This window comes from Carcharodon carcharias, chromosome 21 (assembly GCF_017639515.1).
Source record: "Carcharodon carcharias isolate sCarCar2 chromosome 21, sCarCar2.pri, whole genome shotgun sequence".
NCBI classification, from domain to species: domain Eukaryota; kingdom Metazoa; phylum Chordata; class Chondrichthyes; order Lamniformes; family Lamnidae; genus Carcharodon; species Carcharodon carcharias.
The window spans coordinates 90,579,851-90,606,652 of record NC_054487.1 but is presented as its reverse complement, the minus strand read 5'-3'; the positions used below and the strand labels follow the sequence as shown (position 1 = coordinate 90,606,652).

Sequence of the window (26,802 nt, the reverse complement as noted above, 5' to 3'; positions counted from 1 at the left end):
TGCCATAGGTGGGGGTTGGGGAGTAGGGGGTGATGGAGGAGTGGACCAGGGTGTCCCGGAGGGAACGATCCCTACGGAATGCCGACAGTGGGGGTGAAGGGAAGATGTGTTTGGTAGTGGCATCATGCTGGAGTTGGCGGAAATGGCGGAGGATGATCCTTTGAATGCGGAGGCTGGTGGGGTGATAAGTGAGGACAAGGGGGACCCTATCATGTTTCTGGGAGGGAGGAGAAGGCGTGAGGGCGGATGCACGGGAGATGGGCCGGACACGGTTGAGGGCCCTGTCAACGATCGTAGGTGGAAAACCTCGGTTAAGGAAGAAGGAGGACATGTCAGAGGAACTGTTTTTGAAGGTAGCATCATCGGAACAGATGCGACGGAGGCGAAGGAACTGAGAGAATGGGATGGAGTCCTTACAGGAAGCGGGGTGTGAGAGCTGTAGTCAAGGTAGCTGTGGGAGTCGGTAGGCTTGTAATGGATATTGGTGGACAGTCTATCACCAGAGATTGAGACAGAGAGCTCAAGGAAGGGAAGGGAAGTGTCAGAGATGGAGGGGTGGAGATTGGAAGCAAAATTAATAAATTTTTCCAAGTCCCGACGAGAGCACGAAGCAGCACCGAAGTAATCATCGATGTACCGGAGAAAGAGTTGTGGAAGGGGACCGGAGTAGGACTGGAACAAGGAATGTTCCACATACCCCATAAAGAGACAGGCATAGCTGGGGCCCATGCGGGTACCCATAGCCACACCTTTTATTTGGAGGAAGTGAGAGGAGTTGAAGGAGAAATTGTTCAGTGTGAGAACAAGTCCAGCCAGACGGAGGAGAGTAGTGGTGGATGGGGATTGTTCGGGCCTCTGTTCGAGGAAGAAGCTAAGGACCCTCAGACCATCCTGGTGGGGGATGGAGGTGTAGAGGGATTGGACGTCCATGGTGAAGAGGAAGCGGTTGGGGCCAGGGAACTGGAAATTGTTGATGTGACGTAAGGTGTCAGAGGAATCACGGATGTATGTGGGAAGGGACTGGACAAGGGGAGAGAGAAGGGAGTCAAGATAACAAGAGATGAGTTCTGTGGGGCAGGAGCAAGCTGACACGATCGGTCTACCGGGACAGTTCTGTTTGTGGATTTTGGGTAGGAGGTAGAAGCGGGCCGTCCGATGTTGGGCGACTATCAGGTTGGAAGCTGTGGGAGGAAGATCCCCAGAGGAGATGAGGTCAGTGACAGTCCTGGAAACAATGGCTTGATGTTCAGTGGTGGGGTTATGGTCCAGGGAGAGGTAGACACTTCCTCCTACCTTTCTTTTTCCCTCCTATTTCCATTATTTTTAAATATTTTTAAATCTTTAGTGCTCCCCCCACCCCCACTAGAGCTATACCTTGAGTGCCCTACCATCCATTCTTAATTAGCACATTCGTTTAAATAATATCACCAACTTCGACACCTATGTGTTCTTTTGTTCTGCCGTCTGTGACATCGTTTGATGATCTGCTTCTATCTCTGCTTTAGCCTACAACCACACCACCCCCCTCCACTTCTCTCCCCCCACCCAACCCCCCCCCCCCACCACTTCTCTCCCCCCACACAACCGCACCCCCCGCCACCCCCCCACCTTAAACCAGCTTATATTTCACCCCTTCCTTGGATTCACCTAGTTCTGTCAAAGGGTCATGAGGACTCGAAACGTCAACTCTTTTCTTCTCCGCCGATGCTGCCAGAACTGCTGAGTTTTTCCAGGTAATTCTGTTTTTGTTGTGGAGTTAGGTCGCTGGTCAGTCATGACCTCATTGAATGGTGGAACAGGCTTGAAGAGCTGAACAGCCTCTTCCTCCTGAGTTAATGTTGACGGCTATTAGGACCACTCCTTCCCACTGTGCCACCACCTCTTGGGTCTCTGTCCTGCCAGTGGGGCAGGAGTGATCCAGGGATGGGTGCATTGGTTGAAAGGTTTGATGCTGTGATCATGACCATGTGAAGCTGTTGCTTGACTAGGCTGTGGGACAGCTCTCCAAATGTTAGCATAGGTCCCCAGATATTTGTAAGGAAGACTGTGCAGGGTCTCTGGGCTGGGTGTGCCTTTGCCATATTTGGTTGCTGCGGGTATCCGTCCTGTTTTATTCTTATTAAACTTCTTTGTACCGTTTAATATTTTGCGCAGCCATTTCAGAGGGCAGTTAAGAGTTAACTACCTTGCTGTGGACTTGCAGTGACATGTAGGCTAGACCAGGTAAGGATGGCAAATTTCTTTTTTTTCCATTTGTTCCTGGAATGTGAACATTGCCCATCCCTAATTGCCCCTTGACAAGGTGATGGTGAACCACCTTTTTGAGCTGCAGCAGTCCACGTGGTGTAGGTGCAGCTACTGTGCTTTTTCTGTAGCAGTTTGATAACAACTGAGATTTGCTTGGCTGTTTCAGAGGGCAGTTATGGGTCTGGACTGGGTAAGGATGGTAGATTTCCTCCACTGAAGGAGATTAGTGAACCGGATGAGTTTTAACGGCCACCATTATTGAGGCTAGCTTTTTCATTCCAGGTTTATTAATTCAATTTCAATTCCCCAGCTGTTGTGGTGGGATTTGAACTTACAGTCCAAAGCATTAGGTGGGGCCTCTGTAACTAGTCCGGTAACACTACCACTATGCTACTGTTTCTGTTATTGAACTCACATCTCCCAATCAGTAGTCCAGTAACATAACCATGATGCTACCATACCCAACAATGTGTAAGCAAGTCCTGAAAGTGGATTTGTTCAAAAATATTCATGATCTTGCAGGGCTGCAAATTCAATAACTGTAAAGCAACCAGCCAGGTTAGCTGTTTGACAAGTATTTGAAATATGTGTGGTTCTCTATTTTAGCATTTAGCAAAGATCAAACTGCATAAACTTATCAAACCTAAATGCAATTAATTCTTCAAAGACCTTTTCCAGGAATTCTTATCCCTTATCCAGTAACCTAAAGAAGGATTGTCAACTGTCCTGCAGGGGATAATACAAATTGTTCCAATAGTGGTTACATGACTGCATGGCAGACAAAAAGCTCTTTTTCCACATAGGTAATCATAATTCCTCATGTGATTGGAGAACAGCGCAGGGAATGAATGAAAACAGGTTTTGGTTCCGAAGATCGCTGCTGGTACGTTTTTGTTAGTTGTCACCTGCCTGGTTTTCTTTGACCCAGACCCAGCCCTAAATGTGGAATATGCAACCTGGTCAGCTGGGGCATTCTCCCAGGTACGTTCCACTTCTCTATCTACCCCAAACTCCAATCAGATTGCTGCATGTTAGAAAGAGATAGCAAAGAAGAACGAGTGAAAGAGAAATCAAAAAGATGAGAGAGAATTGGTAACAGCAGGAGGTCGTTCAGCTCTGCGAGTCTGTTCTGCCATTCAATTAGATCATGGCTGATCTGTAAATAGAAGTGATGGGAAACAGAGAATGCTGCCAATGCAAATTGCCGAGCATAGATATGTGAAACTACAAGAAACCTCCTGCGTCACATTATCAATGCTGATTTCTGGCAGAATGGCAATGTCCTAGACCATTACATTTGTCTTCCTGATGCTGACGGTCAAACCAAATTCTTCACCGGTGTGAGAGATTCTGCTGCTGAAGGTGCTCTTCAGTGTGGGATGATAGTTTTCTTTTTTATTATTCTTCACGGGATGAAAGTGTCACTGACAATGACAGCATTTGCTGCCGATCCCAAATTGCCCTTTGAGGGCAGTTAAAAGCCGGCCGGAGTCGACCACATTGTTGTGCTTCTGGAGTCACATGTAGGCCAGACCAGCTAAGGGCAGCAGATTTCCTTCCCTAAAGGACATTAGTGAACCAGATGGGCTTTGTGAGAATCTATGATAGTTTCAAGATCGCTATTACTGAGACCAGCATTCATTCCAGATTTATTTTATTAATTAATTGAATTTATTAATGGAATTTAAATTGCACCAGATGCCATGGTGGGATTTGAACCATTTCCCTAGAGCATTAGCCTGGGTATCTCGATTACTCATCCAGTGACATTGCCACCGTGCCATTGTCGTGTCCTAGTGTGGCACTATCAGTGTAGAGCAGCTCACTGATGAGGCCTTGAGGCACTTTTGTCTTGGGTCTCAGGCAGACAAGGCTGAACCACTTTCCATCAGTTCTGGTATGTAAGTAGACATCCTCTATAGGTGAACTGAAGGCATACGACAGCAGCAAAGAGAAGAATGTGCCAGAGTGTCGGCACCGGAAAGCACCCCTGTTTGACCTATTACAGATCTCCAAGGTTTCCAATGTTGCCCCCTCACATTATCTTGAAAGGAGAATAACACACTGAGCAGCAGACATCAGTACCAGCAACCCAGTGAGATGAGAGAGAACAAGCATCATCAGTTCTTAGTAAGATAATAAGACTATATTTGCCTTTAGTTTATCCAAGAAAGATTTTGAATATTTCCTATTACCTTTAAGCAGAATGAATATTAGGAAAGGCAGAAATGGAGAAAGATTTCTGTTAATAGATAGTGTGTGTTGGTGTGTTCTATCTTCTGGAAAATTCATGGGAAAGATTATCTGCAACCGTATTTCTGAAGATCTTGTTTTGTGTATATTGAGGGACCCAAAACTGACCTATAGAGCACTAGCAAAGGGAAAGAGAGAAGCACAGGAAACAGAAACAACATGATCTGGTTTTGGTCAGGAGCTTATAAAGTTGGTTGATCCAGGCAAGAGTGAGATGTCTGGATCTGCAAATCACAACTTTCAATTGAAAGTTGCTCATGTTGAAGGTTACTCACAATAAGAGGTTGTGGTGGAAGAATTAATCCAAGTTGGTCTTATGGTTCAAGCTGGCTTATTTTCAAAACAGTTCCTCAGTGCTACTGACTTCCAAGTAGCTTCCACACAAAGTGTTCCAGCTTTATCTTTTTATTCTGTCTGGATGGGATAATCAATGCCCATCACCTGTTTAACAATTGTCTTTAACAAGGTGATTGCCATGCAGTGTGATTACTTATACATTGATACTCCAGCTTTGGGAAAGGAACATGTATCATGAATATAGATTTTCAAAATTGTCTTCTTTTTGGTGGTATTTTTACTAGGTTATATTTAGTTGAGTGTGTACTATATTCATCTTGTTATTCATTTTTATTTACAATGAAGTTTTGGAAAATAAGAATGGCATAAACAGAATAAAAATGAAGATCACTGCAACACAGGTTTATCACAATATCTTTGACATAATAATCAATTTACATTGCGTATGTTTAATAAAGAAATTAAATCTGAAATGTAATTGGACATCAATCTCCACATAACATGAGTAGCAAAGTAATAATTTTTAATACAGCATCAGCTATAGCTCCTGTCACACTCACCTTTAGCCAATCTGCCATCACTATTACAGAGGGATCAGTAATGCTGCTCAGCAACTCTTTTGTGGCTCTTTTTTTCTCTTCTCTGTAATTTTTCTTTTGAACCTGCAATTATGATATTTGTTTAACAAAGAACTGCAATAAAACTAATAAAATTTATATAAATGTTTCAACAAAATTTTAAATTTGTTTTGAATTTAAGTCAGTGTTGGTTTACTGCAGTTATGTCATCAAAATGAACCGAGATCACACTTTTGCTTGCTCTCCACTACATTATACACAAGGAGCAGCAGATGTGTAAAAGTTTAAGGTTAACATTTCAGTCAAGGGACTTAGGTGATAAGCTGTCCTTGTGCTTCATTACACTGATCCCTGCAAGTGATTTGTTACCTTGTCATTGAAGGTGAAATCTGACAGTCACTACCATCCTTTCACCTCAAGGAACTGGGTTTGATTCAGCAGATTGATGAAATTAAGATTTTGTCTCTCTGCTGGTTATAAATTTTAATTCAAATAAATAGAAGTGGTCTTAATCCAATTTTTGGAACGCACAGAAAATAAAACAAACCTAAATATCTCATCTCAGGTCGTGGGTATGGTTGGCATGGTAAACACCGTCATACTGATGCTGCAACGGGTATTCTGGGACTGAGGTACATTTTAGGGGTGGAGTATTTTAAGAGAATATTTTAACAAAACTGCGTTGGAACTAAATTAAGAATGAACTTCAGAAAATTTAAGAAAGAAAACATGCACAATCATGAAGACATTTTCTTTTAAGTACTATTTATATGATTTAATATACCTTAAGAGACTCCTTTTTTGTGAGTTTACTCCCAGGTGAGATAAGATCCTTTTCTGTTCCATTGTAAAGCTTGGATTCTGACTGTAACAATGTAAAATAATATGATTAACAAAGACTGGAGTTTTCAAGTACATATTGTAAAGAAACAAATGGCTAAGCTAGCCATTCTCCAGAGAGTCAAACATTATGTTGAAGTGGAATCACTGCAAAGGTACTTTGCATTCACTTTTTCCCCACTGACTGCTCAGTTAAATTTATTTCATTTAAGTTTTAAACTGAAACAGATCAATACAGAGCTTGAACGATGCAGGGATATAAATATACACCACCTACCCATCACCAACTCCCAAGTCCAGTCAAGATGATATTAAAAAACACGTAACCAAGGCAATCGTCAATTGTAAGGGGATTAATTACAGCAAAGTGTCTCAAAACGTAAGCCGGAAATTGCAGAGATATTAAGATGAAAACAAAATACTGCGGATGCTGGAAATCTGAAATAAAAACAGAAAATACTGGAAAAACTCAGCAGGTCTGACAGCATCTGTGGAGAGAGAAACAGACTTAACGTTTTGTGTCTGTATGACCCTACTTCAGAGCTCCAGTCTAGGATCAAAATACTCAAATACTGTATAAAACTGCTGCAGAGCACATACTTACAGCCCAAACATAACACAAATTTAGCAGCTCTGAAGAAGGGTCATAAAAGTTTGAAACGTTAACTCTGTTTCTCTCTCCCCAGATGCTTTCAGAACTGCTGAGGTTTTCCAGCATTTTCTGTTTTCATCACTAAATCTGAAAGATTGGTCTTCAGCATACTGAACTAACACTCTAAATTGACCAATTACCTAAACTAATTTTTTTCAAAAGCCTCACCACCAACAACCACCACCCTACCACTGCCCTTTAAAAGCATCTCCTTTCATATTTATGGAAACCAACACTGATCTCCTAAACCTCAACAAATCCTGGATTACTGTCAATGGGCTCCTCGTTAATAATCCAGCTAAATTTAGCACGAGGGAAGCACTTTGCTAAGTGATTGCATAGGAGCTAAAAAATGTCAGAAAAGTAGCACCATGCAATGGAATGGGGGATGGAGTGGGAAAGGGAGTGCAGTAAACAGATGGGGTCCTCATAAAGCTACTCCTAATACCAGCTATTAAAATTGGAAACTGAGGAATTAAACAGATAATAACATCACATGTGCTACATCCATTTGAAATTACCCATTATGACAGAACACAAACATTCAGCATGTGTGCAAATCAAAAAAAATCTATTGAACTGAAAAGATAGAAACATTGCTCTAGGCCGTATATAAGTAATGCAAGAGAATGTCAACTAGCAAATTCACACTTAGATAATGCTTAACTTTGTTTGTTTTGGTCAATGTAGAGTTGCATTTACTACCTTGATCACCAGGATCAACTTTTTGTTAGCTGGTTGTACTATCAGAGTTAAATTATCAATATGGGGTTGGAAATGCATCCAGCTTCTTACTTCTGCAACTTATAATGTGTTCGTCTTAACAAGATGAAAATTGTTCACTGAATTTATTATATAATTCTGATTCCAAAAACAAAACTTATAATTACATTGACTCCATTTGGCAATTCACAGCAAGCTGGCACGATCTGGAGATTGTTTCAGCAGTTGCAGCCTGAAACATTTTCAAGTTCTTTTTAATCCAGTTTAAGTATCAGATCAGTAATGTGCTTTTAGATGTCAGGTCATTGGTACTTTGAACAATTTGCTTTACAAATATTCAGCCAAAATTGCAGTGAAACTTTCAGCAATCTGCGCCTGGAGATAAGGTGCAGTCAATTATAATACAGTACAAGGGAAAACGTGATCAATAAAAATGATTTCCTAAACTATATTTCACAAGTTTGGCTGTAAAACGCTTGAAATGCCTGGTGGTCGTGGAAAGCGTTTTATATATGCATATGTTTCTTTCTTTTCTGATTGCAAGAAAAATGCCTTTTACTTTACAAATATTCAGCCAAAATAGGGTTATTCATTAACATTCTCACTAGTGAACCATTTATCAACAGCATCTTGCATTTATTTTCAAGGACAAAAAATTCATGTTGAACCACAGGAGATATTAGGCAAGATGAGCAAAGGTTTGGGTCAAGAGTAGATTCTGAGGATGCTGAAGGAGAGAGAAATGGAGGGGTTTAGGAAGGCAATTCCAGATCAAGAGGTTGAGGCCACTGAAGGCTAATTTCTTTTGAAGAATGATATTTAATGCAGCAGCTATTTCTACTTTGAGACTTAGCTCACAGTTTAATTCAATAATTAAAAAGGCAATAAACAGCTAAGATTGTAATCATGCTCATTATACTTGTTGCTGCTGATGGCTAGAATGAAGGTAACAGACAGCATTATTTCAGTCATAAATTAAATTACTACCCTCTGTGCTTGCTCTCTTCAAAGTGAGTAACCTACTTCTTGAAGTCTAGGCAATTCAATGCAGGATACCATGAACCAACATTTAGAGATACCTAACTATATCTCAAACTCGAGTACAGAGAGGGTGGGTAGCACAAAGACTGGACCTCAAGTGAGCCTCCTTACAACAAGACATTAAAATTAGAAACAAGGTAGAAGTTAAATGAAACACTAAAAAACAAAATCTAGTGAAATGTTTTGAGGGAGAGGTAGAGGTACAATGCAAATTTCTTCATTTGTCCCTGGGATCAGTGTGTCACTGGCAACTTGTTTCCCATCCCTAATTGTCCTGAAGCTGCCTTCTTGAACTGCTGCAGTCCATGTGATGTAGGTACACCCACAGTGCTGTTAGGAAGGGAATTTCAGATTTTTGACTCAGCGACAGTGAAGGAACAGGGTGTGCCTTTGTTATTTCTGGTGCCTAGGTCAATGCCAGGCAGTGCATCCAATTGGTTTGGTATACCTGAATGGCTTGCTTGGCCATTTCAGGGGATGGTTAAGAACCAGATTGCTGTGGGTCTGGAGTCACACATAGACAAGACTGGGTAAGGACAGCAGATTTCCTTCCCAAAAGGGCATTGGTGAACCAGTTTTGGTTACCATTACTGACACCTGCTTTTTATTTCAGATATATTAATTGAATTTAAATTCCACCAGGTGCCGAGGTGGGATTTGAACTCGTATCTCTGGGCCTCTGCATTACAATTCCAGCAACAAAACATGCTATCGTTCCCCTAAGTACTACCAGTGATAAAATTAAAATTAAGCTGTCACTGGGAGATTAAAAAAGGTTTAACCTAGAAATAGACACAGTACAGCAGATGGGATGGCAATTTGGTTGCTGGAAGGTGGACAATGAAAATGCCCAGAATGTTTATTGTAGAGGCTCTAAGGAACCAACCACAAAAGCAGCATTGTAAAAACTAAGGAGATGTGCATGTTCCCAAGAGATGGCAGGTCTAACTCCTTACTGATGAGTCAACAAAATCAGACTATACAGCCAAAGGCCGTCAAACAAAACAGTTGTCTTCAAAATAACAGAACGCCGACTGAGTTAAAACTTACTGGTGTACAGCATTCTACGGCAAATGGGACAGTGAAAGAAGAACAAATGTTGGCAGCCTTCCAGGACCAATTTCTGATGAGAGCACAGATGGTGTATGTTAACAATCTGTACAATCATGCACTATACCTCTCTAACAAAGCGATGCTGAGATGAATTACAGCACCTATACCGGTGTCTTGGATAAGAACAAATTAAAAAAGACTTGCATTTATATAGCACCTTTAACAACCACTGAACGTCCCAAAGCTCATTAGAGCTGTTGAAGTACTTTTGAAGTATAGTTAATGTGGTAATGCAGGGAATTTCTCAGCACAGTCCAGGGGTCAAAGTAGATACCCTCTGACCCAGATGACTTGTTGCACAGTACTTCCCATTGAGTCATTAGGAATCTTCCAACTGAAAGGTGGTTGACTTTTAAATGCCCCCTGAACAAGGGCAATAAATACTGGTCTAGCCAACAACACCCAGATCCCATGAACGAATAAAAAATTTGATGCTAGTCGAGTCAATAAAAGCTCAAAGGAGTAATGGAAGTCCATAAAGTTAAATAGCAGCTACAAGCATAAGGCTTTAGAAGATGGAATCTGTTTGGAGGATGATTATAATAAATTAAGCAAATGTTTTGACAAAGAATTGAAGGAGCAAAAGTAACAAATATAAATAAAATCTCAAGTAACAATCAAGAGCTTTTCAAATCTTTACATTACAGCTAAATGGTAAATAAAACTAGTCCATTTAAAGACAATCCTGGAGCACTGACATTGGATGGTAAAGAAAGAATTGTTAAATAGTATCCTACATTGGAAGAGGGTGTAGGATTTTGCAAACCTAAATTCCAGGTGATCAACAAGCTGAACTGATTTTGTTTCAATTAGCAGGGTGTCTGGCACTTAAGCAGAAACTCAAAGTGGTAGCAGCCAAGCTTAGAAACATTCAAGTATACATTGTGGTACCACTGGAGTTTAATGGGCTAACATTAGGCAGCCTATCAACAAATATAGACGGTATAAAGAGAATCTAACCATCCCTCTCACATTCAATGGTATTACCATTGCTGAATCCCCACTGTCAAAATCCTGGGGGGTTACCATTGACCAGAAACTGAACTGGACCAGACATATAAATACTGTAGCTGTAATTCTGCGGCAAGTAATTCACCTCCTGACTCCCAGTGCCTATGAACCATGTACAAGGCACAAGTCAGGAGTGTGATGGAATACTCTCCACTTGCCTGGATAAGTGCAGCTCCAACAAAGTCAAGAAATTCAACAATATCCAGGACAAAGCAGGCAATAGAGTGACACCCCATCCACCACCTTAAACGTTCACTCCCTCCACCACCAATGCACTGTGGCAGCAGTATGTACCATCAACAAGATGCAGTGCAGCGACTCATCACAGTTCCTTCAACAGCACCTTCCAAGCCCATGATCTGTACCACCTAGAAGGACAAGGGCAGCAGATGCAAGAGAATATCATCACCTGCAAGTTCCCCTACAAGGCACACACCATCCTGACTTGGAAATATATATGACTATTCCTAGGCTGTCGATGGGTCAAAATCCTGGAACTCCCTTCCCAATTGCACTGTGGTGTATCTACACCCCATGGACTGCAGCACTTCAAGACAGTGGCTCACCATCACCTTCTCAAGGGCAATTAAGGATGGGCAACAAACGCTGGCTTAGTCAGTGGCTAAGACGAATCTTAGCCCAAGAGTGCCCTGGAGATTTGCAAACCTGCCTAGATCAGACATTGCATTAGGTTGACTTGTTTCATAACTTCCATGGAAAGAAACGAATATAAAAAAATCCTTGAGACAGATAATCCACATAAAAAATTATACATCCCCGAATTGTAAAGGAATTAGAGATGGAAATTCGCTAAGTTATAAATAAAATTTTTGGAAGTTAAGTAGCTTAGCTGAGAGTCATATAAGAGCACAAGAGATAGGAGCAGGAGTAGACCATACAATTCGTCAAGCCTGCTCCTCCACCATTTAGTACAATCGTGGCTGATCTTGGGCTCCAACTGCACCTTCCCACTCAATATCCCTCGATCCAGAGAGACTCCAGCAGACTGAAAAGTATTACACATGACGAGCAGGTAGGGCAGTAATAGGTTTTTTTCTCATGAGTCTATGCATAACTTGTTCAGCTACTGGGAATGGTGCATTGGCCAGAAACAACTCAAATCATGTGAATGAAAATGCATTTGTCCAAAAGGCCCTGAGATTACCTCGTCCAGAGCAACCAATTCCCAGGCCCACATAGGGACAGTCTGAGGAATGAATCCTTCGACAGGGTGATCAAAATGTAAGTATACAACATCCTACACAGTCTAAGTGCTCTTCCAGAAACCAAGACATGAAAATTTTGCATTAGGAGGAAAGACTTCCATTTCTGTTGCACCCTTCACCACCATATGAAGCCCCAAAGCATTTACAGCCAATGAAGAACTTTTGAGGAGTTCTGTTGAGGTCCCACAAACAGCAACTTGATAATGACCAGATAATCTTACAGAATTATATTTTCTTGTGATCAAACATCCTAAAGGGTCAGCAGAATTGTTAGTTCCAGGTTGGTTCTAAGTTGCCCTTCAAGCTCCTCACAAAATTCCCTTCTCATTCTTGCACACATAAAAGGATCTGAAAAGATTCAGCTTATTGTCTTCTGAAGCTGAAGACTCCTGATCGGCTGCTGTTACATCATCAGGAACCTTCTATGTCATCTCCCAAAGGACCCCTTCTAACAGGTGGGCTCAGGATATTATTCACCTGATGCTAATCTGTTCTGATATTCCCACTTCCCAGAAGAGGCCTGATTTGTTTCCCTTTGAAGCCCAGTTCTCTAATGCTGCAATGTTCTCCCCCTGGCAGTTGCTGAAAAATGGAAGCCCATCTGAATCCAACAGATGGAAGGCCTACAAGTAAAAATCAAGCAAGGATCAACATTTTCAGAGCTTAAGAAAGAATGACATGGTCACATTATTTTGTATTGAGTTACCCAGAGGTTGAGTGGTTATTCAAAAGTTTGGCATTTGACTGATTGAGAATCAAGCTGATCTAGTGCTAATACATTATTCTATGAGCATTAGTGGTAGGGAAGATGCTAGTCTATTATAAGGGATGTGATAACGGGAAAATATCATCAGGATTACACGAAGTCAACATAGATTTATGAGGGGGAAATCATATTTGACAAACCTACTGGAGTTTTTTTTGAGGGTGTAACTTGCAGAATAGATAAGGGAGAACCAATGGATGTGGTGTATTTGGATTTTCAGAAAGCTTTTGATAAAGTTCCACATAAGGGGTTAGTGTGTAAAATTAAAGCACATGGGATTGGGGGGTAATATATTGGCATGGACTGAGAATTGGTTAGCAGACCAGGAAACAGTGAGTGAATAAACGGATCTTTTTCGGAGTGGCTGGCGGTGACTAGTGGGGTGCCACAGGAAAAAGTGCTTGGGCCCCAACTATTCACAATATATATCAATGGTTTGGATCAGGGAATCAAATGTAACATTCCCAAGGTAAAAGTAAAATACTGCGGATGCTGGAAATCTGAATCAAAAAAAGAAAATGCTGGAAAAACTCAGCAGATCTGACAGCATCTGTGGAGAGAGAAACAGGGTTGACGTTTTGAGTCTTTATTCTCTGAAGGGTCATGCAGACTGGAAATGTCAACTCTGTTCCTCTCTCCATAGATGCTGTCAGACTTGCTGAGTTTTTCCAGCATTTTCTGTTTTTGTAACATTCCCAAGTTTGCCGACGACATGAAGACTGGTGGGAGGGAACGTGAGTGGTGAGGAGGGTATTAAAAGGCTTCAAGGGGATTTAGACAGGTTGAGTGATTGGCCAATGCAGTATAAAGTGGATAATTGTGAAGTTATCCACTTCGGTAGGAAAAACAGAATGGCAGAGTATTATTTAAATAGTGATGGATTGGGAAATGCTAATGTGCAAAGGGACCTGGGTGTCCTTGTACAGCAATCACTGAAAGCAAGCATGCAGGTACAGCAAGCAGTTAAGAAGACAAATGGTATGTTGGCCTTCACTGCTAGAGGACTTGAGTACAGGCGCGAGGAGCACAGGAGCAAGATTATCTTACTGCACTGTACAGGGACTTGCGAGACCACACTTGCAGTAGTGTGTGCAGTTTTGGTCTCCTTACCCAAGATACTAACTGTAGAGGGAGCACAGCGAAGATTCCTGGGATGGCAAGATTATCGCATGAGGAGAGACTAGACCGACTAAGCCTGTATGCACCAGAGTTCAGAAGAATGAGAGGGGATCTCATTGAAACGTATAAAATTCTGACAGGGATGGACAGACTGGATTGCAGGGATGATACTTCCTCTGGCTGGTAGCTCTACAACAAGGGGTCACAGACTCAGGATACGGGATAGATAATTGAGGATTGAGGGTGGTGAACTTATGGAATTCTCTACCACTGAAGGCTGTGGAGGTCAAGTTACTGAATATATTGAAGAAGGGAATAGATAGATTTCTGGACTCTAAAGGTATTAAGGGGTATGGAGAGAGTGCGGGGTAAAGGGTTGAGATAGAGGATCAGCCATAATCATATTGAAAGGCGTAGCAGGCTCAAAGAGCCTCATGACTTACTCCTTTTCCTATTTTTTATGTTTCTAAAAGCAAGGTAATGCATCTAGTTCGTTCAACCTTCATTGCTCATTATTTCAGATTTATCACATTCTACATCATTAGATGGGATCTGAGAACAGGTCAAGCTGAAGATTAATAAATATTGCAATAAATACAGTCAACCACTCTCATATCAATGGAATTAATAGAAAACACACCTTCAATTGACATAAACTGGGCTCAGCCCTGCAGAGACACAGTGACAGAACAGAGAAAAAAATATCTATTGTACCTTGCTTTTTGATATGGTGTGTGTAGCATCATCCTTTGAGAAGGACACATCATCTCTACCTTTGTCCAAACCTAAGAGAAAAGGTTGTTTATTAATGCTCGAGTGTAAAACAATCTTAACAGATAGTTGAAGATGACAGCTAATTGATCACATGTACTAGCATTCGACTTTTAGGAGTGCATTGAGCACCTTGGGCTAACCTCCTGACTTGCAGTCCTGAACAATATTTATTATGAACAACCAACAGGTGCAGCTCAGTATTTACTAAAAATAGATGCGTAAACAGAGTTCAGCAATTTCTCTCAATGTGGTGCCCACAGCCTTAACATCATCAGCAGACATCCAGTTCAAGGTTTTCACTCAGCAGATTCAAGTTTCAAGTTAATTATTGTAAACTTCAGAATATAAATCATACTGCTCTGTAAAAGTTCTCCCATATATAAATACTTACAAAGAGGTAAATATTGAAGATTTTATGTGCTGTCGATCCTGTGTGTTAAACTGTAATTTGCAACACTCAATGATCAGAAAATAGATTTGGAAAATTATTTTTAATGGCAATAGATGTCCCAGTGAATACAAGGCCCATTCCACTGCAGTACGCTGTACAGATCATATCTACCTTAATTGTCCTCAGCTTGGTGCCTTATCAGGTGGGAGTGCTACCATTTTCCTCAAAGTCAATCAGTTGGGGAGGGGAACTAGAGAGAAGTACCCACACTTTTGACTACTGTTCAGTGATTCTTTGCATATAGTTAACCCCACTTCCAAATTAAAGGCTTCCAGATTTACCCACAAATGGATGGTGAAGCAACTGATTGAGATAAATAGATATTTTTTTGTACTGCAGACAATTTATAAACTTGTGAATCAGTAATTATGAATTTGGTTCATGCAAATAAAAAGTTATTGATATTTAAGCAAGCAAGTATTTCAGTTCCAACTTCAACAAGACAACAAACATGTGTAATCAATGCCTGTAATGTTTAGTCAGCCTAGTATCACAGAAAAGCAATTGATAATTTGGAACATAGCATTTCAAATGGTTCACTGATACAAGTATTCTGAAATTAACTTCAAATAAACACAAATCATCTTTCCCCCATCCTTCATTTTTGAAAAGAAATCCATGGCTTGTTCCACTTTTCGTTGCCCTGATGAAGACATCCATCCCAGTGTTCCTTTCTAAGCATGGCCATTGCTGGGGTTCCCCTAATGCTGCCCTGAGACATTATTACGAAGCTGTCAGGCTAAGTTTATACTGCCAACATCCAGTTCCACCTCATCACCATTATCTCAGTCCCTCAGCCACCTGTGTCTTTAGGCTGTCCATCTGATTATTAGCCCAGCCGGCACTCCCTCCCTGAATAGATTCCCTTACTCCTCCCCTTCTTGCCTCTAAAAGCAGCATCAAGGTCTTACTCTTCAGCTGTGCTTTTCATCAGCATCCCTCATTCCAATGCATTCACTCCACTCGAGTACTCAAAGCAGCTGGGCATGTTTTTTTGTAGGTTAATAAACTCTGCTCTTCAGAGCCCTACAGGATCAATTTTATCGAGGTTGGTGATCATGAAAGGTTTCAAATAATTCACAAAAAGTAATGTACAAATTAAGAGAGTTATATTACTTAAACATCTCAGATTGCGCATAATACAAATATACTTCACAGTGAGTACATCCAAGTATTCCAAAAATGAAAACTGTAATACTGGTAGTCTTGTAAATATCTGTGAAATTTCTCAGCTATTCTGTAAGTTAAATTAAAATCCTTTCCTCCCTTGCGAGTCAATCATGAAGTTCAATGCTACAGGTTACTGCTTTTTAAAAAAACTTGCAACAGCCTGTCTAAACTCAGTTCACCAGAAATCGAGTCACCAGAAACCACTGCCAGCTAATCATAGTCATTTTTGCAGCTAATATATAGAGGTTGTTGTCTCACCACCAGCTGCCAGTAAAATTATCAACAAATCACTGAGGGTCTGGCATCACCTGAGACTCACTTTCCATGGATTTTGCAAACTGGGGTCTATTTCTACTCACTATCTGATGGAGAACAGTGCAGGACAGAAATGTAAATAGGAAGCTGAGTTTGTTCAAGTCAGGTTGGTGTCAGCCTTCCAAAACTTGCACTGCAATGTAAAAGCACCCCATTAGAGCTACATTAAGCATAGCGCTCTCAACTTGTTACGTCATTTAGTCTACTGTAATTGCTGAAAGGAACAAAACCCATTTTTCTTTAAATGTTTCTCTTATTTTCAGACAAATAGTAAGCGTGTTGTAAGTGCTGCAAATATTCCATGTTGTCTGAAATAAACCATCAAATAATTCTACAAGGAGAATGATTGATGAATAATTTAAGTCAAACTGGGAAGAGAGAATTACATTTTAGTTTTCATACATATTGCATTATTCTGCATTTAATTTAAAAAGAATAAATAACTGCCCTCTAAGCTATAACTTCATTATGCTTTTTGCCTTTTTACAATTTTACTTTCAATTATTATTCAAGACACTTCTAGTTATATGAGAAGAGAGGTACTACAAACCTGGCAATAATGGAGGAAGTTCATTGTAGCCACCAAAAGATGCATTTCTCATGAGTTTTCGTCCATCAGTTCTGGATGATAGCACACCTGGTAGCCCAGCACACAAGGAAAACCTACGGCGCATCAGACTCTCTTCCTTCATGTTGTGGTTGTTCTAAGTCAGAGGTTTTCCCATAAACTGAAATCACTGTGCTGCTCAGGTGGAGGCTGTTGCAATTGTAGCTGCGAGGCTACTAATGACTGAGTGAGCAACTAAAGGGAAAATGCTGGTCCTTGTGAACAAGATGAGCCAATGTACACTCCTCCCAGCAACTGGACCATAGGATGGTAAATACGTAACAACACAGCCAAGTACCTTCTATTTTTTCCTGTGAATTCAGAGCACACTTATCCTTTATATAGCTATGCTGATTAGGTTGTAATACACAAAACCCCAATGCTTTTCCACTGGATTCTGAACACTCAGTATGGTGCCACAGAAAAAAATTCAGACGACAATTAATCATTTCTGTTAAAGCTTTAAAATCCATGTAGCAACTGGCATCTCTATGGCTATCGGCGAATTTAGCTCCTTCACTGATTCCTCCTTAAGTAATTAGGGATTCAGGATATGTTTCTTTGATTGATTATCTCCACCTCTCAAATTTTCTCTATTAGCCCCTTCAGCTCCTAATTAAGGTAGAGTCCAAGATTAGCATGATGATGATTTTTAAATTGAAATGAGTAGACCTAAAATTCAAAAATAATTACAAAAGGAGAAGGATAGCCTTGGAGCAACATTCACTAATAAAATATTCCCTCAATGTCTAAATAAAAATAATGTATCCTGCATGTTGTAAGGCATAGCTTCAATTTTCAACAGCTGTTTTCCTTTTCTTAAGCCTGGACTTTTCAGAGTTCATTTCACACCAGGAATGCTGATGACATAGTTGAGAAATGCATTTATCCAATTCCACAATGGGTCAGTATATAAAACCATTATGTACAATACATTATGTGCTGCTCTGTCCACTTCATTAAGCTGCATACCCACGGTGACAGAATAGCTGGGCAACAATTGCTGTACAACCCCTAGGGCAAGATGTTGGAGGGTGAAATCTCAAACTGTACTCTAGTAGTGTCTAAAGCTCCAGGAAAAGGTGATGGTTCATCCAATTTGGGACAGGGATATTATAGGGGAGATGGTGGGTAATGTAATTGAACTAGTAACCCGGAGACCCAAACTAATGCTCTGGGGACATGGGTTCAAATCCCATTAAATCTCATTAATTTAACTGAATTCAATTAATAAAATCTGAATTGAAAGCTAGTCTCAGCAATATGTCAATTGTTGTAAAAACCCATCTGGTTCACTAATGACCTTTAGGGGAGGAAATCTACCGCCCTTACCTGCCATCCTTAACTGATCTGGCCTACATGTGACTCCAGGTCCACAGTAATGTGGTTGACTATTAACTGCCCTCTGAAATAACTTAGCAAGCTATTTAGTTCAAGGGCAATTAGAGATGGGCAACAATGATGCCCACATGCCATGATGCCTGCCTATTCCTGGGGTGAGGAAGAGAAACATTAGCAAGATCTCCAATGCCATTCTGTCACATCTGCAGAAAGTGGGATCAAACTCAACTGGGATGCCGCAGTATGGGTCAGCAACAACCAGGTTGATGGTGAGCTGGATATAGAAACAGTGTTTCAGATGGAGGGTTGAGATTAGGCTGCCTACTAGGAGAGCACCGGATTAGTCAAACCTGTAGGCGGGCATGGCACAGATGCAAACTTAGACCATAAGACGTAGGAGCAGAAGTAGGCCATTCGACCCATCGAGTCTGTGCTGCTTTCAATGAGATCATGGCTGATCTGATAATCCTCGACTCTACTTTTCTGCCTTTTTTCCCATAACCATTGATTCCCTTACTGATTAAAAATCTGTCTATCTCAATATACTTAATGACCCAGCCTCTATAGCCCTCTGTGATAAAGAATTCCACAGATTGACTACCATTTGAGAGAAGAAATTCCTCCTCATCTCTGTTATAAGTGGGAGCCCCCTTACTCTGAGATTATGCCCTCTGGTCCTAGACTGTCCCACAAGGGGAAACAACCTCTCAGCATTTACCCTGTCAAGCCCCCTAAGAATCTTATATGTTTCAATAAGGTCGCCTCTCATTCTTCTAAACTCTGATGAGTACAGGCCCAACCTACGCAATCTCTCTTCATAAGAAAATCCCTCCATCTCCGCGATCAACCTAGTGAACCTTCTCTGGACTGCCTCCAATGCCAGTATATCTTTCCTTAGATAAGGGGACCAAAACTGTTCACAGTATTCTAGGTGTGGTCTAACTAGTGCCTTGTATAGTTTTAGCAAGACTTCCCTATTTTTATACTCCATTCCTTTTGAAATAAAGGCCAACATTCCAATTGCCTTCCCTATTACCTGTTGAACTTGTATGTTAGCTTTTTGGGATTCATGCACATGGACCCCCAAATCCCTCTGTGCTGCAGCTTTCTTCAGTCTTTCTCCACTTAAATAATGTTCAGCTCCTCTATTCTTCAAATAGGAGATCATCTAGGTAAAAGTAACTTACATTTCTATCACATCTTTTGTGACCACAGGATGTCTCAAAGTGCTTTACAGCCAGTGAAATACTTTTGAAGTGTAGTCACTGTTGTAATGTACAAAATGTCACAGACAATCCATGCACAGCAAGATCCCACAAACTGATTAAAAATCTCTCTATCTCAATATACTTACAGTGCAGCCATGGGTGGAGACAACTGATGACAGAAGTGAAAATAAATAGTCTTTTTAACAAAGAGAATAAGTGGTCAGGAGCTCAGCTCCAGGATCAAATTCGATACCAGGACTAGCTCAGCAAAAGAAAACAGCTGGGATAGGGGAAGGATTGGTGGTTAGTGTATGGTTATGTGGCTTGTCTTGAGTTGATGGCATTAATCTTCCCAATGTTTAACTGGATATCAGACAAGCAGTCTAAGAACACCGAGGCAGTGGAGGGAAGTAGTGTAGAGGTACGGCTGGGTGTCATCAGTGTATGTGTGAAAGCCGACTTCTAATCTGTGGATGATGTCAAGGGACAGCATAACTGAGTCCCAAATGAGATCCAGAATCAGCAAACCTTTGCGGTAGTGAACAAGGGGCTTTCTTTGGTGCCTCTTTAATCTAACAGCTCATTAGGGCCTAAGTGGAGAAGTCAAGAGAGTTCCTGATCTCATACTCACTGTGACGAACCCCAAGGAATTTACCTTTAACTAGAAGTCAGAGATCGGGAATTTGGAGGCCAAGAGCTATGGTTCCCGGCTCCCTGGGACTTTCATGCGTGCGCTGGCCGAGAAATAGCCACACGCGCAGTTTGTTGATTTCACGTCTTTAGGCCAGGAACCAGCCCTGTGCGCCTGCACAGAAGAAGTCGAACAGTGCAAAATGACAGGTCAAGTGACCTGAAGAGGAGCACCACTGCAGAGAAGGTGCCCTAGGGAGCAGGACATGGGGAGAAGGTCCCAAACAAGGGAGTGGGACAGAAAGGGATCCCAGGAGAGAGTCCCAGTTAAGGGATATGGGCAGACATCAGGAACGGATCCTGTTAAGTAAAGTTGAGAGAAAGGAGCTCCGAATTAAAGACAAAGTGCTGCAGAGAGCAGACTTAAAGCAAAGTGGGCTCGGGAGAAGCCCTGAAGATCCAAGTGGGCAGCCAAAGGTTGGCGACTCTGTGCTGTGGGCCTTAAGGGCAAAGGTGCCCTTTTGGAGCAGTGATGCTCTGCTTGGCATGGCGGAAGGCCTGAAAGTGAGCTTGAAAGGTGAAGCTTAAGTGTACGCGGAGATCCAGGGGAAGGAATCTCAGAAGGCTAGACTGAAACTCTGGAGGTGGATTCTTGTTGAAACCGTTCAAGTGGGAACGACATTTGGAGAGAATTCCGTGGCAATTTCTTTAAATGTGGAAATTGGAAACCCTTATGAGAAAGACAGAGCTTCAGTGATACCGGTTGGCTCACGGTATGACAAGCGTCTGAGTGGGTTGTTGAGAAATGCGCAGAATTTGCTTTGGTCACATCTGTCATTTACTTTGGAGTGTGGTGTGTCTGACCACAGTTTGCTAATTGGTTCACATGTACCGCACACTTACCCTGAATATTAGAGTAGAAGGTAGATACTATAAATTGTTTTATCTTTCTGAATTTGTATGTGTCCGTAAAGATAATGCTGGGTGAAGGAATATTTGGATTATTTTCTTGTGTTTGTATTTAGATCTTTCCAGTAGACTCCTGTAAATTTGTTCAGTAACTTACCTCCACTGTTTCTAAAAAAACATAAAAGTTAGGATCTACCAAGCTGGGTTTCACTCCAGGATCTGACTTGTCCAGTATTAACATAAACTGGGATTGTAACATCACACCATCCCTAAGACTGCCCATTTCTACCTCTGTAAAAACACAGGGTAGAATTTTATGGCCTCTCCCACCGGCAGGATCTCCTGGTCCGGCCAAAGTCCATGCCGCATTTTACAGCCCTGCCCCCCACCGCGAGGGGCTATAAAATTCTGCCCTTGACTTCAGCCATCTCAACTCAGCTGCTGCTCAAACTCTCATCTGTACCCTTGTTACCTCTAGACTTGACAATACACCCTGGCTGGACTGCCATATTCTACCCTCTGTAAACTTGAGGTCTTCCAAAACTCTGCTGCCCATGTCTGAACTCTTACCAAGTTCCATTCCCCTTTGCCCCCTGCGCTCATTGACCTACATTGGTTCCCAGTCAAGCAAGGTTTTAAAATTCTTGTATTTTCAAATGCCTCGAAGGCTGCACAACTCTCTAACTCTGTAATCTCCTCTAGCTTGACAACCCGCTGAGATATCTGCTCTCCTCTAATTCTGACCTCCTAAGTATTACTGATTTTAATTGCTCCACCATTAGTGTCCATGCCTTCGGTTGTCTCGGCCCCAAGCTCTCAAATACCCTCCTTATACCACTCTGCCTCGCTACCTTGCATTCCTCTTTTAAGATACTCCTTTAAATCCACCTCTTTGATCTGGTTTTTGGTCATCTGACCTAATATCTCCTTATGTGGCTCAGTGTCATACTTCATTTTATAATGCTGCTTAAGCACCTTGAGATGTTTTATTACATTAATGGCACTATATAAATATAAGATGTTCGACAAGACGTGCACTCTGCAAGACAATATCCTAATTCACTTAAAATACCAGATGATTACATCTCCAGTGACCTCCAGAAATTTACAGCACAGAAGAAGGCAATTAACCATGTCTGTGCTGACTGTGAGCTGAATCCACTGCACTATTTTTTTCATAGTATACTTTCACTGCTTCAAATTTTTTTCCAGTTTTCCCTTAAAAGATGCAATGGCCTTGTGCTGAACAGTCCCAATGGTGAAGCATTCTATATTTCTTCAGCCAGCCACGAAGAAATTTCTGTTAACTCCTTTCCTTAATCTCTGAGGATTTTAAATCGATGGCACCTTGTCACTATTCCCCAACGAGAGGAAGTAGCCTTTCCCCATTCACTCCATTAAAATCTTTCATACTTTTAAAAAGCTCCTTGAAGATTCCTTTTGGCCTTCTCTGCTTCAATGGTTACAATTTGAGTTAAGTCTTTTCCCATAACTAATTTTACTTCGCTGGTATCAGCCTGGTGAATGTACACTGTTCAATGGCTTTGATGTGCTTTTTATAACGAGCATAGTATATGGCACACCAACTGGAGCCTAGCCAAGATTTTCCACAAATGTTATCATTACTTCTTTAATCCTGCACACCATGTGCTATTGTAGAAAACCCAAAATAATAGATTCCTTTCTGTGGCTTTATCTAGCTGCACTCATTCTTGCTCATGTTATATACATTATTACAGCCTTTTGGATATGGCCAGAGTGACACCAAAGGAACTGTATTGAGAACAGTTAATCACATTTTCATCTCAAACTACAGTTGCTGAGAAATCTTCTGCAAAACTTAATGCTGAACCAGATTAAAGTTTTCAAAGCTTAATTAAAATAATCTTACGAACAAACGAATTAGGAGGAGAGGTAATTCGGCCCCTCGAACTTACTCCACCATTTGCTAAGATCATGGCTGATCTAATTGTGGCCTCAACTCTGCTTTCCTGCCTACCCCCTATACTCCTTGACTTCCTTGCTAGTCCAGAATTGAACACAGTCTTAAAAATATTCACTGACCCTACCTCCACTGCTCTTTGGGGAAGAGAATTTCACAGGTTCATGATGCTCAGAAAAAAGGTTTCTCCTCATCTCCGTCTTAAATAGGAGATCCCTTATTTTTAAACTACGCCCCCAGTTCTAGTGTCTCCCACAAGAGTAAACATTCTTTCAGCATCCTCCCTATTGAGTCTACTCAGGATGTATGTTTCAATAAGATTATATCATTCTTTTAAACTCCAATGGATACAGGCCCAACCTGTTGAACCTTTCCTCATAAGTTAAACCCCACTTTGCCAGGAATCAGTTGAGTGAACATTCTCTGAACTGCTTCCAATGCAATTTCTTAAATAAGGAGACCAAAACTGTACACAACACTCCAGATGTGGTCTCACTAATGTACCGTACAACTGCAACAAAACATCCCCACTTTTATGCTCCATTCCCCTTGCAATAAAGGACAACATGCCATTTGTCTTCCCAATCATTTACTGTATCTGCATACTAACCTTCTGTGAGTCATGTACCAGGACACCCAAATCCCTCTGTACTGTAGAGTTCTGCAATCTTGCTCCATTTAAATAATTTGTTGCTTTTCTAGTCTTCCTGCCAAAGTGGGCAAGTTCACATTTTCCAGCATTATGCTCCATCTACCAAATTTTTGCCTGCTTACTTAACCGACCTATATCCCTTTGTAGACTCATGTCATCTTCACAACTTACTCTCCTACCTATTTTTGCGTCATCAGCAAACTTAGAAACCATACATTCAGTCCCTTCTTCCAAGTCATTGATATAAATTATAAATAGTTGAGTTCCCAGCACTGATCCCTGTGGCACTCCACTCATTACATCTTGTTAACCCAAAAATGACCCATTTATGCATACTCTGTTTCCTGTCAGCTAATCAATCCTCTATCCATGCTAATAGATTACCCCCTACACCATGAGCTCTTATTTTGCGAGGTAACCTTTGATGTGGCACCTTGTCAAATGCCTTCTGGAAACCCAAGTACACCACATCCCTTATCCATGTTGCTTCTTACTTCCTAAAAGAACTCTAATAAATTAGTTGAATATTAATTCCCTTTCACAAAACCATGTTAACTCTGCCTGATTGCATTGAGATTTTCTAAGTGCCCTGATATGACCTCCTCTATGACAGATTCCAGCATTTTCCCTATGATAGGTGTCAGGCTAACTGGCTTGTGATTTCCTACGTTCTGTCTCCCTCCTTTTTTGAATACAGGAGTCACTTTCATTATTTTCCAATCTGATGGGACCAATCCGATTATTTAATTTTCGGAAAATTAAAACCAATGCATCCATCATCGCAGTAGCCACTTCTTTTGAGGCCCTGGGATGAAGTCCATTAGGTCCTGGGGACTTGTCAGCCTTTAATTCTAATAATTTTCTCAGTACACTTTCCCTGATGATTGTAATTATTTTAAGTCCCTCCCTCCCTTTCACTTCTTGATCTATAATTATTTCTGGGATGTTATTTGTGTTTTCTACAGTGAAGACAGGCACAAAGTCATGGGGGAATCCCCCAATATCAAAATCTTGTGGGGAGGTTACCATTGATCAGAAACTGAACTGGACCACCCATTTAATTACTGTAGCTACAAGAGCAAGCAGAGACTGGGAATTCTGCGGTGAGTAACTCACCTCCTGACTCCCCAAAGCATGTCTACCATCTACATGGCACAAGTCAGGAGTGTGATGGAATATACTCCACTTGCCTGGGGGAGTGCAGCTCCAACATCACTCAAGGAGCTCAACATCTTCTAGCCTACTTGATTGGTGCCCCATCGATTACCTCTAACATCTAGACCCTCCACCACCGACGCACAGTGGCAGCAGTGTGTACCATCTACAAGATGCACTGTGGCAACTCACCAAGGCTCCTTCGATAGCACCCCCCAAACCCATGACTGCTACCATCTAAAAAAAACAAGGGCAGCAGCTGCAAGGGAACACAACCACCTACAAGTTCCCCTCCAAGCCACACACCATCCTGACTTGGAATTATATTGCCATTCCTTCACTGTAGCTGGGTCAAAATCCTGAAACTCCCTCCCTAACAGCACTGTGGGTGTACCACATGGGCTGCATCGATTCAAGAATGCGGCTCACCACCACCTTCTCAAGGACAATTAGGGATAGGCAATAAAAAAGCCCATGTCCCATGAAAGAATAAAAATAATCTATTCAATTCATTGGCCATTTCCTTACTTTCCATTATTAATTCCACAGAAACTGTCTGGAGGACCAACACTCACTTTTATTACTCTTTTTTTAAATATGTGTAGAAACTCTGACCAACTGATTTTATATTTCTAGCTCTCTTCCCCTCCTACTTCAATTTCTCCCTCACTATTACTTTTTCAGTCATTCTTTGCTGTTATTTTATTCTGTCCAATCTTCTGACTTGCCACTCATCTTTGTGGAATTTTCTGCTTTTTCTTTTAATTTGCTACTATCTTTAACTTCCTTAATTAGACATTGAAGATGCGTCCTTCCGAGTCTCTCTTTCTCACTGGAATGTATTTCTGTTGAATGTTATGAAATATCTCCTTAAACATCTGCCACTGCATCTGTATTGACCTATCCTTTAACCTAACTTCCCAGTTCTTTCTGAGCAACATTCCAGCATCCGCAGTTTTTTGTTTTTATATAGATAGCTATTAAACTGTTTACAAGAGCATAGGGCTGCCTCTATATGGATTTCGTTCCCAGTTCACTAACAACCTAGTTCACTTACATTTACTTCTTCTTCAGTTACTACAAACTGGCTTAACTTGTGTTCACACTAAATTAGAGATCAATATCACACCAGCCTTTTCCATTAGGCTACTTAGCACACAAAAAACATCACAATTATTGTAGAAAACAAAACTATGTCAACGTATCAAACCATGCACCAACAGCTGGTCTAACCAAAATGATCCACACTTGATCCACACTTTGTTCAAAAGGCAATAGAGCTCCTAAAAGTAATTTACATACAAAAAGATTACCAGTTCAAGTAAGGTAAGCAATACTCAGAATGCATCTGGCTACTATTGAGAAATCTTGCACTCCAAGGGCCAGCTGTTCCTGATGCCCAGGCTTCCTTTTATTAATAAGCAACTCAGTCTCACTGCATCAGTATTAGTTCGTAGTGAAAGGAGGTCAGATTTAGTCCGCTTTTCAACTGACAGGCTTTGTTCAGCTTAACACTAATCTGACATGATACTATTCACCTTAACCATTAATGTGCAAGGAAAGTTTAAACACCATAGTATAAACATTTTCAAATGTCAGGTTGCTGTGTTTTGACGCAAAGGTCCACTTAAGTCTTGGATTTCAAAGTGAACAAGAGCCGATGGTATTAGTGGCTCCCTACTGTAGTTAAAGCAGCAATCAAAGTCCAGATTTAATACAACAAAACATCATGTAAATAGTTATCGACAAATCCCTACAACTCAGTTTAGGCTCAGAAACAAT

General features: G+C 41.2%; 1 protein-coding gene across 14 annotated transcripts in view; it reads right to left on the bottom strand.

Annotated features, from left to right (window-relative positions):
• The window catches only part of osbpl8 (oxysterol binding protein-like 8), a 282,603-nt gene that overhangs the window by 68,138 nt on the left and 187,663 nt on the right, over positions 1-26,802 (bottom strand). For 13 of the 14 annotated variants that reach the window (XM_041215495.1, XM_041215498.1, XM_041215497.1 and 10 more), the window contains 3 exons: positions 14,581-14,651; positions 6,160-6,240; positions 5,358-5,459 (listed from right to left, as the gene is read on the bottom strand). In XM_041215495.1, coding sequence (XP_041071429.1) covers positions 5,358-5,459; positions 6,160-6,240; positions 14,581-14,651 — 254 coding nt within the window. Of the gene's footprint in view, positions 1-5,357; positions 5,460-6,159; positions 6,241-14,580; positions 14,652-17,126; positions 17,495-26,802 lie in introns of all 14 variants that reach the window. The other variant, XM_041215505.1, reaches the window with a different exon arrangement.